The 14,571-nt window shown below is 35.5% G+C and overlaps 2 protein-coding genes across 3 annotated transcripts in view; one reads left to right on the forward strand and one right to left on the reverse strand.

Moving 5' to 3' along the window:
- LOC128921795 (division abnormally delayed protein-like) overlaps positions 1 to 14,571 on the reverse strand; it is a 289,849-nt gene that overhangs the window by 146,733 nt on the left and 128,545 nt on the right. The gene's annotated exons all lie outside the window — the stretch shown is intronic.
- LOC128921797 (uncharacterized) lies at positions 378 to 1,965 on the forward strand. Its single transcript, XM_054230188.1, has 3 exons — positions 378 to 529; positions 615 to 982; positions 1,047 to 1,965. The coding sequence occupies exons 1-3, from the start codon at positions 512 to 514 to the stop codon at positions 1,180 to 1,182; spliced, it is 522 nt and encodes a 173-aa protein (XP_054086163.1). The 5' UTR covers positions 378 to 511; the 3' UTR covers positions 1,183 to 1,965.

Genomic DNA, 14,571 nt, shown 5'->3' on the forward strand with positions numbered 1-14,571 from the left:
ACTTCGTCGTTATTCAGTATTTTTTCAACTTTTTCTCTCTTTTGTACTCTTAACTTGTCGCTGTCGAATTCAAAGTGTCCACGAATCTCAATGGATCAAAAGTTTATTATCTTACAACTGGATATACCGTTATAGTTGTCATACTTTTTAGATTATGATGAATGAATAAATGTTTTACACGAAGTTACTCTTTCATATAAACAACAATATTAATTTAATTTGTATCTAATTGAGATATTAAAACGTCAAGTGTAATTGTAGAATTGAATAAAATTTATAAATACCTAAATATTTACCCAGTTTAATGCTAGATAAACTATTTTTCACTTTACATATTATGGACTCAGACTAACTATTAAAATATCTCTATATGTTCTGATAAGATAACTCACAACCTAAGGGAAACGATTTAAATAGCGACATCACGAACTAAATTCCAGTTGCATTGCGTTTGCCAGCCGATTTACACGACAAAAGTGCATTGCAGAAAGGGAAAGTTAAATATTTCGACATGTTCAAATTCAAATCTGTAAGTGGAAAATTAGAGTCATTTCGAAGAAATTCGTCCAGCCTTTGTTATCATGTACTCTACACGTAATTTTGTTTGCAATTAGTATGTTCCTACCGCAATCCTCGTGCTTCTATTCTCAAATTCGTCAAATTTCGTCACCGCTATCTGCAATGCTTGTTCGAGGACTACTAATTTAGCCTGCATATCGCAAACGCACTTCCAAGTGTGCGTCAATGGCATACCAACCGGAACTCCCACCAGTTGCCCCAGTGGATATATTTGTTCGACAACTTCTAACGGCATTTGCAAGTCGATTGATGATACGAATACAGTCTGCGATTGCACCGAAAGTACTACTGTCGGTACTACTACCACGAGTAGATACTTCTTCAACCCAGTTGCATATTGTCAAACCATACTAATAAATGGTCGTTTTCCAGTAGGCAATAACCTTGCAACAACATGTAAAGCGTGAGTAGATTTTAATACTCCTTCTTTCCAGTACATATATAAACGCGCCTTCTCTCTGATTAAGGTATGTTTATTGTTTCATAAATGGCAACGTTTGGAGTGGCGCAGTCTACTTCTGCCCAGGTGCTACTTACTTTGACAGTTCTACCCGTTATTGTACACCCAATGTACCGGCTCGTTGCGTCAGTTCTACACTCTGAAGATTTTCGCACTACGTTTTGACGACTAAACTTATGAAACATTCTCCCAATATTAGGTTGGTTCTATTTGCACTTACCTGTAGTCTGTTCTCTTGAGATAACGGTTTCTCAGCCACAATGTGAAATAAATTTGAAACCAATGTAGTTTAAAATTTTAACTTTATTGATATAAATTTAGTAAATTATTTAAATAAAGTTAATTCAAATGGTTTATAAATAGTACAAGCTTTATTTTTCTTGCCAAAATATGTATGTGTTCGGACCACAGGAACACTTAACATCTCCCTCATTGTGACAGTGTTTACACCTGAAAGAAAAATACAAATTAACTTTTAATTCTATTTAATTATAACAGAGCTTACCATTTTCAACTGGAGTTATATGATCTCAAGTGAATGGACTTGCTGTTGTCTGCTCAGTAGGACCGACGATCACATCACAGGTAAAAGTATGCGTTCCGGCATTACTAACAGAGGTCGCTTGACTTCCTGCGTTCCAAACCAATTCACTGGTGAAAATGACCCACTTGACTGGTGGGATGTAAGACGCCAAGACACATTTGGAATATGGTGCGACTCAAGCAAACGAGCTGTACATTGTCGACAAAGTGCTATGGAACCACAACTGGGTGCACGTGTTGTGCTCGCTTGCATACACCGTTGAATTCGGTACACTCGAAGTCCTCCTTGCAATCATACAGAAGGTCTATGTTCAGATTGCGATCTGTCGACATTATACACAGCCGATGTTGAGTCGATGGACAAGTAAATGCAGATCGTTATCTGTAAATAGATAGAAGTGAATTGTTAAAAAAGGTTTTAGAAAATGAAGACGTTAGATAAAATGTTAATATAAGCTTAAAAATGTCCTCCAAAAAAATGAGCCGACAGTTACTTTAAAATTTGATCCGCTAAAAATAGAATAAAACTACGGATAAATCCCAAGATAAGCTTCCCCAATACAGATTTGCCATCTTACTGTCAGCTTGTTTATTAAGAATCTGTAAGCCGAAAATCCTTTTCAATGCTAATTAAGTGCAAACTACGAACATTCGTAGTAAAAAATTGCCGTAAAATGTTCAAAATTCGAGATTTTCAACGCCTTCAAAATCCATGATCCATGACAATGTGCCAAAACTTTTTAGGTATTCAAAATAGGCAAAGATGACTAAGCACGGCGCTTAGCGCTAACAATTTAGCATAGCAAAGTCGCGTCCGTTATAGCATTCGCCAGTAACTTCCATTATGCTGCGGTGTGTCTAACATGTTAATTGGGTGATGGTGATAAATTAGGCACGGATGTAGGAGCTTGAATGGCGATCGCGCCAATTTGGGAAGAATATTTTGTGCTTAGCTTCTATGAATGAAAATGTGCGGATTATGCTTGTGTGAAGGTGTGATTTAGCTGCTTTAATACGTGACAGCGTGTGATTTATGCGCGATCATGTTGGGTTTTTGTAAAGGATATTTTTGATATTTTACCGAAATATGTGGTGCTAAGCAACACCTAAAGATACGCTTTATTTGCGGCTGATGACTAATAGAGCTTATGTTTTTATGTTTTAAGAAACAAATTTGGTTACAAATTTATGTGAATTCTTTGAAATACATATTTCTTATTTTATTTAACATATATGTATGGTCGCACATTAATAGGTTGCATGTGCTTAAAAAAATAAATCGGCGTTCTGCTCCAGATCAGCTGTGTTGCTACACTCTGGCAGTACACGAAGTGAATGTGATCGATCGCAGTCCGTTTCGTGTTTTCGTATATTTACAAAATATGGCAGCCAGTTCATACTGCTTCGTTAAGTGATCATCTGTTCATCGCCGCTGATGATCGAGTAGCAAAAGCAACGGCTTCTGCGTAATTTTTACATGAGAAATGTATGATTGCACGTTCAATAAACTGGTGTGTGGCTTAAGTGAATATGCAGCAACTACATATGTACATAAATGTATACATTTATGGCATGTATAATCTTTTGTATTATATCACTTTGCAGTTTGCAATTCATATGCAAAAATCGATGTTTTCACTGCATTTACAATTATTTGCTTTTTATTTCCCCATTCATTATCTTATATTTGTTGCTCGTGTTGTTGGCCATTTGCTTGCAAAACACTGTTGCGCTCAGCTGGATATGTTATTTTTAACGATAAGCGAGGGTACAGCCGAGCTCGCACCCATCAATGCTTTAACGGGTCTAGCTATTTATTGGCAATTTGCATTGTGTTATGACTTGTGCGTTATGGCGAAGATGGCGAATCGAACCTAATCAAGATACAGATAATGATATATTTCTTAATATTTCCTATAGACCAAAACCAATATAAGCTTGTCTGAAAGTCTAAAATTTTGTAAATTACAAAATCCAAAAATAAAACTTATTATTGCATTATTTGTAAAATGAGAAAATGTTTCAATAACGGCAGACCCTTAATGGATCCGGAATCATAGCTCTTGCTTCTAATAGTAAACGAGAATAGGCCCTCTCTCGAAAAAAGAACGTCCCTGGACACATTTTTCTCTTACATTACTTTCAGAAGTCAAGAAATTGTGCATTTTGTCTGAAAACACATCGCATCGGGTGTAGCGGCTACGAAGATGGCTGATATGGCAAAAAATTCCAGTGCAGAGAACGTGTTGATATTTTCGTACAATAAATCATTGAATACGAGTACAAACAAGTATAAATATTTCAAATGTGTTAAATTCGAATTGATAAAAGATATTTAATAAAAATGTCTGAATAAAAAACTTGATTTCAAAGAGCTGTTGGATATATCTCAACACTTGAAAATAGCCACACTGATCGCTTTGTAATGATGACATAATCTCAACAGCGCTGATCAACCAGAAGTGTGCCATATGAATTTAAAAATAAATAATTAAATAAAAAACCCATTTCGATTGGCAGCTGTTTTGTCTACTAGTTTAACTTGACCAAGCGGATGTCGTAGCTGCGGAATGCTCTTAACTCTGGTTTGCAGAAGAATGAATGCATGCGAAAGGAATTAGCGGAAGTGCAATCAATTGCAGCGGCAGTTTTTTACGCTCTTTCCCCTAACTTTAAATTGTCGCTAGAGAATTCATATTTTATTATTATATTGCATTAAATTAATATTACACTCAATGGAGGCTACAAATAATAGTGGATACGTGGTTCCAGGATTATTATTGTGCTGAATTTTTGTGGTGTACAACATTCAATTGATTTATTAACATTTAGCGGAAGCGTTTAATTAGTTGCGGGCAAATGACACCACAAATTATTACAAATGAATGAATGAATTACAAATATGAGAAAGCAGCTTTTCCCATTGATTTGTTTAAATATATACATGCAAACATTTATAATAGACTATAAACCCTCATATACATCTGTACGTATGTATACTTATTATTTATATTTTCATGTACATATATATTTCTATATGCATATTATGTAATCAAGCGTGTCGAAGCGATCATTGTGAACAATTTTGTGGATCATTGCAGAAGTCGGTCGATAATATTATTGTTTTTATACTCTCGCAACCTGTTGCACAGAGTATTATAGTTTTGTTCACATAACGGTTGTTTGTGTCACCAAGAAATAAAAGAGTTAGATATGGGGTTATATATACATAAATGATCAGGATGACGAGTGGAGTTTGGACACATTTGGATGTAAACTTTACAAAAAACTGAAATCTTTTGGTTTGGTAGAGATCCGAGAGGACATTGGAATGTTCCTCATTTTCTTGTTTGGAGTTTTTATTTTTCATCAATAAACTATTTTTTGAAAATTCTAGAGTGACCTAACGCTTTAAGTAACAATAAATGTAATTTTAAAACTAATTTGAACATAAGATCTTTTTAGCTGAATCTTTGTAGATATAAAAAGATGCTTGCATCATTTCTTTTCATCTATTTTCATATAATTATATGTAGATATAAAAGTCTATAAATATATTTACACTATCACAGATTCAGATGCTTTTCAATTGAGCTTCAATAGCGAATACAATCACTTTTTGATAAAAACCGTTAGATAAGCCGTAGGAAAATAAAATAGGCTTTTGATATTTGAAAGCTTCAAGAGTGTTCCAAATAAACGTTTGATTTATGGAATTTAGCCATTAATGAATACATTCATTTGCGAAAATGATGAACTGACAATTTATTTTTTGCATAAATATATATATTCATAAGGAAACACACATAATCCAATGTAAATATGTAAATGCTTTTAATAAGCACACAAAGCTTTTAGCCATCAAGTGCGCTGCTCCAATATAGAACCAACGGAGCGCTGTGAAGCAATGCGGAGCAAAATCCGGCTGATCAACTTTTGTTTGTAATTTCATGATGGTTCATAAGTTGAAAATTGTATTAAAATATAAATTTTATTACAATAAACAGAGGAAGTGAGCGCGGACAGCAATATGCGTCTGTGTCTGGCAAATTTTCTATGGAAATCTCATTGCTTTCAACTGCAAATTAAATGCGAATTCAAATTGCCAATGATTATGAGGCGAACGATAGCACTCAGCGCATTGTGGCTCCAGCAGCGCGCACGATGGACCAGTCGGGCGGGCATAATACAGCTACTCTCAGATTGCTGATGACTCAGTGTGAATCTGTGTGCGAGTATCTAATATTACCAATCAGCAGCATTGAACTCATTTGCGCTTCGCCTGTGCATGGCATGGTAAATGCATCTCCCTTGGTGAATGCCAAAAATACATAGTCAATCTGGTCGACGGATTAAGAGTTCTTCTAATAGAAAAAAATCCTCTTAAGATTCGCTTCAGAAGGTTGTGCAATAGCCTTGAAAGTATTCCAACAGATAATACGTTAAGAGAATTAGTGCTACAACAACAATACGCATTTAAAAGCAATAACAGTATCGTCTTCAGTGGTTTCTAAATAAGAATCCTGTATGAAATGTTTTAATTTAATGCTTTTAAGGTCCAACACTTGCAATAGAATCCAACCAACCAGTAAAAAACAAAGAAAGGTAATGGCAAAAATATGTATAATCCCAAATTTTCGAGGCTTCCGTTTGCTCATTGAGATTTGGTATTCTAAGAATTCGTCTATTCGTCGGTAAAGTCAGATATAAAGCCTCTGGTGCATGTTTGTAATTTAGCTCTAATTACAAAACGAATGTACTCTAACTGGTATACTTTTTCCTACAGGGTATGCGCTCTTACTAGAAATTTCTATATATTGTAAGAGTGCATAATTCCATTTTATTTTCACACTTTAATCTGCTGTATTTCCATTTTGTTATTTCCTTTTTAAAGTCCACTACAGTCATGGTGTTGTTGTTGCCACTGTAAGAATGCGATTTAGCTCGTGTAGTACATGCATTAGCATCGTAAATGAAATGGCAAATTCTATGGTTATGATGTTTCTATGGGGAACTGTGTGGAAAATATTTAAATAAAATTGCGAATTGCGGGTGGAAATCGTTTCGTGTAAATTAATTAATTAATTAATTAACGCGTATCATAGCGGAGTGAAAATAAACGCAGACGGAGATACAGCGAGCTGATAAAAATTAATTTGCTGTGAATGAGCGCGTGTGTCTAAATATATGCACATAATTGTATTTGCTAATAAAGATTAAAGAATATTGAGATTAAGATACAATTTAATGAATTTGGACGTGTTGATTTATGGCACTTTTGAAGTTGTCTGCCAAGAGATTGCGTATGTGGGCAGTTGTGGGTATAAATATATATTAAAGTTCCTCTGTAGTATAGTAAGATTGCGGGTGTTGTTGGCTATTTTTTAAGAAAATATTATGTATTCGCAACCGATTAATTAAGAAATGGAAGAAAACGCGTAGTCGGTCGTAGTAATCGATTTCAAAGAGCATATGGCAACGATCTAAGGATTTTGGTTTTTAGATGCCGCCAAATATGAGATTATGCGATATTTTTTGATAATAGAAGTTGTGTCTTAGTTTTTAATATCCATATTTTCAGTGTTCTCATGTGATGGAAATTTGTCCTATTGACAGTTTCACGGGTTAGTAAATATTCAATAACTTTGAATGCAATAAGGTTCCACTAGTGTATTTGGGTGGCACAGCGCGTCCGTGATTCTCAGTTAATTAATAAAATTTAAAATCATTTATTTATTTATTATTTTAATATATTTTTTGATTGGTGGAAAATAATTGAATAGATACCTGCACACCCCACCTAGCTAGCTAGTTAATAGGAATTCCGTATAGTGTAAAATGGCATGGAATTTCCTTGCAACAACGAGCAATTGCACACAACAAGAACAAGTACTTGACTCCACGTTGCAAGTACAAACATCAGCGCTCCGTATCGGTTGTGGCATGTTGCGGCGTATCGTAAAGTAAGGCTTATTTTAGAAGCTGCGTTGCAATGTGTTCTAACAACAAATGCAAAACATTTGTGCCACACACACCTGCAAAGTGCTGCCACCATCGAATGTGTGGCAACAACATATGTTGCACATAAAATCTAATTGAATTGTTGAGAAATTTTACTACAACAAAGCAATTTCAATGGCAAGCATGAGAGTTGTGTGTGGCAAAACAGCAAAGTGCCTGCCACAAACTGTTGCAAGCCAGCAAAGCTACCAAATACCAAGTCGGTACTAAGTGCAAATGCCCCCTATGGAATGTCTGGGCAGCCTATAAATGTAAATACCTAAACCAGTTTTCTCAAGCATACAAACAGACACACATACTTGCAGAAGAATACCTTCAGCTGAAAGAAGAATATGGCAAGCAGCATAATCCAAAATGCCACAGCGTCTAAGATGCGCACCACTCTACTTGTAGGTATATATGTATGTAGGTATCGTGCTACTAATGCTACCAAGCCACGTCTTACCAAAAAGAAGCACACAAAAACAAAAAGAGGGAATAAAAGCATCCCCGAAGAAGAGGGAAACAAAACCAAGTGTTTTGCAGTAAGTTCAGCCTGGAGCTGGGTAACTGGTCGTCCAAGCAGTCATGTGGCATGCAACAAAAGCGCTGTGGCTGCAATGGATTAGAATTCGTGTGAAACAACTCAACGTCATTATTCGCATTTCAATTTCATTTGGCCGTCATTATTGCTGCGCTGCTTTCGATTTCCTTATTCTTGCATTTGCGTATTGCTTTACTCTTCCTCCTTGCTGGCGCTCTTTTTGTTCTTGACGAATTTTTTTCGTTTTTTTATTTACTTGAATCAGCACTTTGTACACGTTCCAGAGCTGCAGCGCCTCAGCGTTTTGTATTTTGGTTTTCTTTTGAACTTTATTTGTGCTTGCTTCCTTTCCTTAGCTTTTGTTCTTCTTTATTTTCCTTTGCTTTTATTTTCGTTTATTTGGTTTTGGTAATGCAACTTTAGTCATTAAACTGAAACCTTGCGCGCTTAAGCGCAGCTCTGGCCGCTCATAGAAACTTGGCTCATTTTGTTCGCTTCCTTTTTGTGGACGTACGCGTCTCTTCGGCTGCCAACCGTATGTGCACAAAAATATTTTCAGATTCTAACAAATCTAACCTAAATTAACGACGCTGGTTTGAAAAGTAGTTTCATTATGCTCTAAACATATTATTTACCCTCGTAAGTCACAACTGACTACAAGACACTTCTTTATAAACATATCTATATACTTGCATACATCTATATTATTATACTGCGCCTTCCCATTTACGACGATTCTTTAGTCTAGATTTCTCTGACATGCGATAATATTGTCTACTCATTCAATGATATTAACTTTCTGAAATTCCTCTTTGTTTGCATTTCTATTTTCTAATTTTAATTCATTCAATTCTTTCTTAAGGTTCGCGCCTTAGCTTCTCTATTCTTCTACTTTTTTTTTAATACCACCAGTGTTCTTCAGAAAGACCTTTGGGATTCTCAGCAGCAGCGCTGTTGCATTGCTCGGATAGTGCATTTTGTAATCCAACGTCGCACCTTTTAGAACCCGCTAGAGCCTACATTCGCAATTCGCATTCAACTACGTCGTTCGGTCGTTTATTTAGTACTTTCCAATTTCTTTTTACTTCCATGCATATCTTTTATGGTTGTTCTCCTGTGACAACTCTCTGCCGCTTTGACCCTGCTGCGTGAATTTTTTTTCTACAGTCACTTTCTTATTTGAAATTCTCATAAAAATTATGCAAGTCAAAATGGGATTGCAATAACGTCGCACACACAGTAAAGCCATTCTGCTTCTTCTACTTCTTCAACAGTTAAAGAGCGCATAATAACTTGCTACGGTGCCACACGCGCCAACCCGCTTGATGCAAGCCTAGTTACCAAAAGTTGTGATTGTCGTTAGCCACGTTAAGTAGTCGGCGTTGACTCTTTGAGTGCACAAAGCATGGAGATGCCATTGTGGCAGACAGAAGACTTAGTGTCATCGAACCGGCGCATGTTATTGTTGGCATACTGTACCAATTTGTATGTGTGGCGGACTCTGGCATATTTGCAGTTGAGTTCATATATTTGTCACAGTGTGGCTTTGCAACAAGGACCTTTTGATGGTAAGAAAAAAATCTTAACGCTCAGTGTTTAATTGAGAATATGACAACCGTATTATTTTATTAAATTTAATAATATATGAATCTATATTAGTGGCTTATAATATGTCTACTGGTCTCACGTGATGTATAGAGCTTTCTACTATACCTACCTAGTATTGTGCATGATTACTAGGGTACTAGTAACGACTTTACTACTTTGAACTACATTACTTCATAGAAAGAGTCAGTAATTGCTCGCGCTTTATGGGTCCTAAACTAACGTTTTAGGTAAATATTTACCATATAGTAATATCAAAAACATATATTTATACTTTGACCTCCATATACATAAAAAGCTGCTTGGTAAATATTAAAAACTCAGAAGATTACAAACATATAAACTGCCACATGCTCGTGTTTATTTGAAAACTAGTGGCAGTGCACAGCCACACAGCAATTCACCTAAATCCCATGTCTCTCAGCGTAAGCACCTCCATTAAAAATTTAATAAGTGAACACTTGCCGTTGACACAGATACAACAATAACAACAATCATGCTGCCCACATGCAACACATCGGTTAATGTGCACCGATTGACTGCTGTGTGCCATCAATTGCTGCACCAAATGTTCTGATCGTCAGTTGCATATTTCGCACATTTGCCTAAACTGGATTAAGAGCAAATGAGAACGTCGCTGAAGGGAGAGTTTGTGAGGTTAGGTGTAATCAAAAATAATTAAATATTGTACTATATTTGTAGGAGTGCAGAAGTTTAAAGTTCACTGTTAAATGAACATTTTTTATTCAAAAGACTTTCGGGGTTAATGAAATATATACTACGTTTATGCTTAATTTCTACTCGGTTATATTATACACGGGTAAGTTCAACCCACATGCATAAACACTTTTTCACCACGAGTTAAATGATCTACTCGGTTAGAATATACACATTTTCTTTACGTATGTAGACGAGTTAACTTGGATGCATAAACGGATTTAGAGTTAAGTTGAACGTCAAATCAGAACGTCAATATAGGGTTCCCGTATTGCCAATTTTTCACTAAAAACCCCTACCCCACTTACTACCGAATTTTTGCGGCAAACGCCTGGTACTGTGTAGTACTACAGTAACCGGTTATTGGTTACTTTTTGTGGCCCACCCGTGGCACTGTGGGTAGTCGGATCGTTTAACGAAAACCGGTTTTTTACAAAAACTTCGACGAGTGGGTAGTCGGTTTTCGTAGAAAACCCGGTTTTTTTGGTTCAGTGGTCGGTTTTGCTCGTGCATTTCTGCCCGAACACTTTTCAACCGATTTATGCCGCACAGTAGATATATATAAGCTTTAACGAGTAGTTTAAAAGAAGTAGCTTCTATAGCCATTACATATATTTTAAAGTTAACATACAACAAAGATAGCATATAGATTTTAAGCCGCATCCTAAACGCGAAAGAACTTTTTTTGTTAAAAAAAATATATTCGGAGGCTTCCTACTATAGGTTGTTTGGGATCCACGAATCTGATCAGTCAATAGTAAACATCTTCCAGATATACTTAATAATAGCAAAAATAGTCAATTGAGCTTGAATCGAATTGAAAAAGCTCTCTTGGTATGAATAAGACATAACGATTTTAAATAATAAAAACCATAATAAAAACTGTTTCAAGGGAGAAAAAATCATCTTTCATGAATAGAAAGAAGTCAAATTACACCAATATCAGCCATTGCAGTGAGACACTTTAGGTAATTCAAATGTTAATTCAACTGTATAAACGGACGTGTGGACGTCATGGCGTATACGTAACATTCGCCTAGAATAAATTTACGAACAGCATGTTGGCTGTGTAACAACTGCTCAATAGAGCAACGACAACAACAACTATGTATAACAAAACTAAAGAGCAGGACTGGGTATCAGAAGAAAAACAGCAACAATAATAACAGCAAAAGCTCATAACAGAAGAAGAGCCACGCCAATAACAACAACACTAACAGCAATCATAACGCATGTAAATGAAAATTTGTATTAAATTCAAGCAGGAAATTGCACATTTCATACACTTAATGCTACTATTTTTGCATATTTCACGTTGCAGTGGAAAGTTAGCGAGCGAATGCGGGTATTTCAATTACGCCCACATGGCGTTGCAAATGCAAAAGCTTAAATTATTCATACGGAAGTGTAAGTGAAGTAGAAGTTTTTATTTGTCGGTATGCTTATTACTCGACTTTTTCACGGATTAAAACTGCCGTTATTTACACATACACACACATCAGTTGTAAGCAGCACAGATCTTTGGTACAAAGCCTTTCCGGTTGGCAATATTCACAAAAGTTTTTCACGCTTTTGCCGTTGCATTTGTGTTGGGCGTATTTCCGCTTCAAAGTGTTGCACTGTGTATTGTTGTGAAAGCCTTTGGTTGCTTCACATGGAGTTTAACACAGCCAATTCTTCGAACACACACTCGCGTATGTCCCTTTGAAAAACGAAATGGTGTTTACTGCATTATTTCATTACTAAAATGGGCGTGTGACAGCATTGTGCATGCAACTTCGACTTTACCACTTTGTTGCACGTTTTATGAGCTATTGTTATGTGCTTTGCTGTATATACATTTATGAATATTTGTACATATTTACGACATTAACTACGCACACACTTGGTTAGCATTTTCTCTCAGCATTGCAAGAAACTTATTATATGTCTACGCATCATCACTGCCTTCAAGAAATTCTTACAATTCCCTCTATCACGATTGACGGACACATTCTTGGTTTTTCTTAACTGTTTTTTATAAGACCTTCCATTAATGCTTTCAAAGGTTTTTTTTTGGAAATTATTTAGTGTACATAATATTGAAATCGGCGAAGTCTACATTTATGTGCTCGCCTTAGCTTATTCTTCAAATTTAATTATTTTTTTGCAGAACTTGAGTTCATCAAAAAGCAACAAGCCTTCAATGCAAGGGCAATTTCGATTAATATGCATAGCAATTTCTTGAAGAGTAGCTGGCGTCAGAGGTGCACTAAGTGAGTCAAGCCTGTGGAGGATTCTTTGCTTGGATATCTTACTCAACCTGTATAATAGTTTACCAGGCGTGCAGTAATAACTAGTGCACACGGCTATTGTAACCAGTGCCCAATTCTACTGCGAAATTATTGTATGAATGTGGCAAATTGCTTAAAAATACGAATTATCTAAAGTATTGTTACAAACTCTGGCACTGTTTGACCCGAGATAAAATGGTGTGTCGGTTGGTAGCCTTTTATTGCTACTACACAGCTCTTCACAGCACCCTTACTTGCCTGAATTTCAACTATGTTTTAGCATTTTGCATTTTGCACACACACACTTACGAATGGAAAGGCATAAAATAGTGGTTTGTCGGCGTTTTATAGCCAAAATTTTGTTTGGAATTGCATTTTGTATACAATTATAGCTTAGAAAATATTTTAGAAAACGTTGCTGACACTTTTAAATGGAGTTTTTTCTGCGCTAGTGTGAAAACAATAAATATAGGCCACAAACAAGGATATGGATCTGTGCTATGGTGGAGAAGTAGTCCGCAGGCTTGAAGACTTTAGTAATAAACCTAAGCTTTATTATTAAAAATATGAGTTTGACTTAAGGGAACAATTGTTGCTATTCTCTCGTCTCTGTTGCAAAGTGCCTTAAGTCCGTAACGAAAAAGAAACCCTTTCGCACTCGTTGTCTGTGTAGAAATTGCAATTTGTGGACTGTGCTTTGTTATTATTTTCTTTGGATATATTATTATATTCAACAATTTTTATCTATGTAATAATATATAAATAAATATTGTGAACAAATTTTCAGTGGACTATTTCCGAAACAACATATAATCCGAAATATTTTCAACTAACTAATTTTCTTTCTATATTTTTTCGGACACTTTTCGGAGTCACTCCGATGATCTTTTCCATATTATACCTTCTAAAATATGTTTTAAAAATATTTTTACAATTATAATAATTAAAAGTTACAACTGCAACAATGGAAAAACAAAATCTCAAAACCAGCTTTACCTCAGTTCGCTTAAATGATAACTACTAATACTGTGTTATGAAAATTAAAAATTACTATTTTCTACTATTCAACTATTTTCTCTTACTCCCTTCCGCTTCCAGCGTTCGCCTCATTTGTTTCCACAAAGCAACCGCAATCTCGAGTTGTGTTTGCAAATGAAATTAAATGCTTTGATTGCTCTTTAGCAAAGTTATCTAATAATCCGATTTCAATTGTTATTATTAAACGCCAACAACAACACCTTGAAAACAATGTGTAATCATAATATGCACAATGTTTAATTAATAAAAAAAATCGCTAATGACATCAGTAGTTCTCAGAACAAAAGCAGCCACACTCAGCACATTTGTGAGGAAGAATTCAATTATTCGGTGAGGAGGTGGCTGACAATTTGTATAAAATACCAGTGTATGCATTGATGAGTGTGTGTAGTTGCCTGAAGCAGCAATCAGTTTTCAATTTTATGATGATCACGTTAATTAATTTATTTGAGAATGACATCATGCGCGCATGTTTACTTATGATTACAATTGAAGCACGAACCATGTCACTGCTAATTTATTTTTGTATGAGTGTGTGTCTTCATATAAATTGAAAATAAAATAGAATTACCGAAAATAGCAATGCCTTGAAATAAATGACAATAAATAGCGGTAGGTTAAGGGCGGCTTAGATACATTTGTGCAAAAAATTTAGGTGTGCTTCTTTCCAAAATACTAGAAATTCTTCAGTTTTAATTCTTCCCAAGTACCGTCAAATCCTCGAAACTATCATTATGTGACTATGGCTTTATAAGTGTGCTGATTATATTTATCACTTTTGTAACTAAAGACAATGAACGAATAACAGAAGT

Source organism: Zeugodacus cucurbitae, chromosome 4, assembly GCF_028554725.1.
Source record: "Zeugodacus cucurbitae isolate PBARC_wt_2022May chromosome 4, idZeuCucr1.2, whole genome shotgun sequence".
NCBI lineage: Eukaryota > Metazoa > Arthropoda > Insecta > Diptera > Tephritidae > Zeugodacus > Zeugodacus cucurbitae.

Excerpts from the sequence above, each read along its gene's own strand:
- LOC128921797 (XM_054230188.1), top strand. Across the intron at positions 983-1,046 it reads CTTGCAACAACATGTAAAGC|GTATGTTTATTGTTTCATAA; the intron begins GTGAGTAGATTT and ends TCTCTGATTAAG.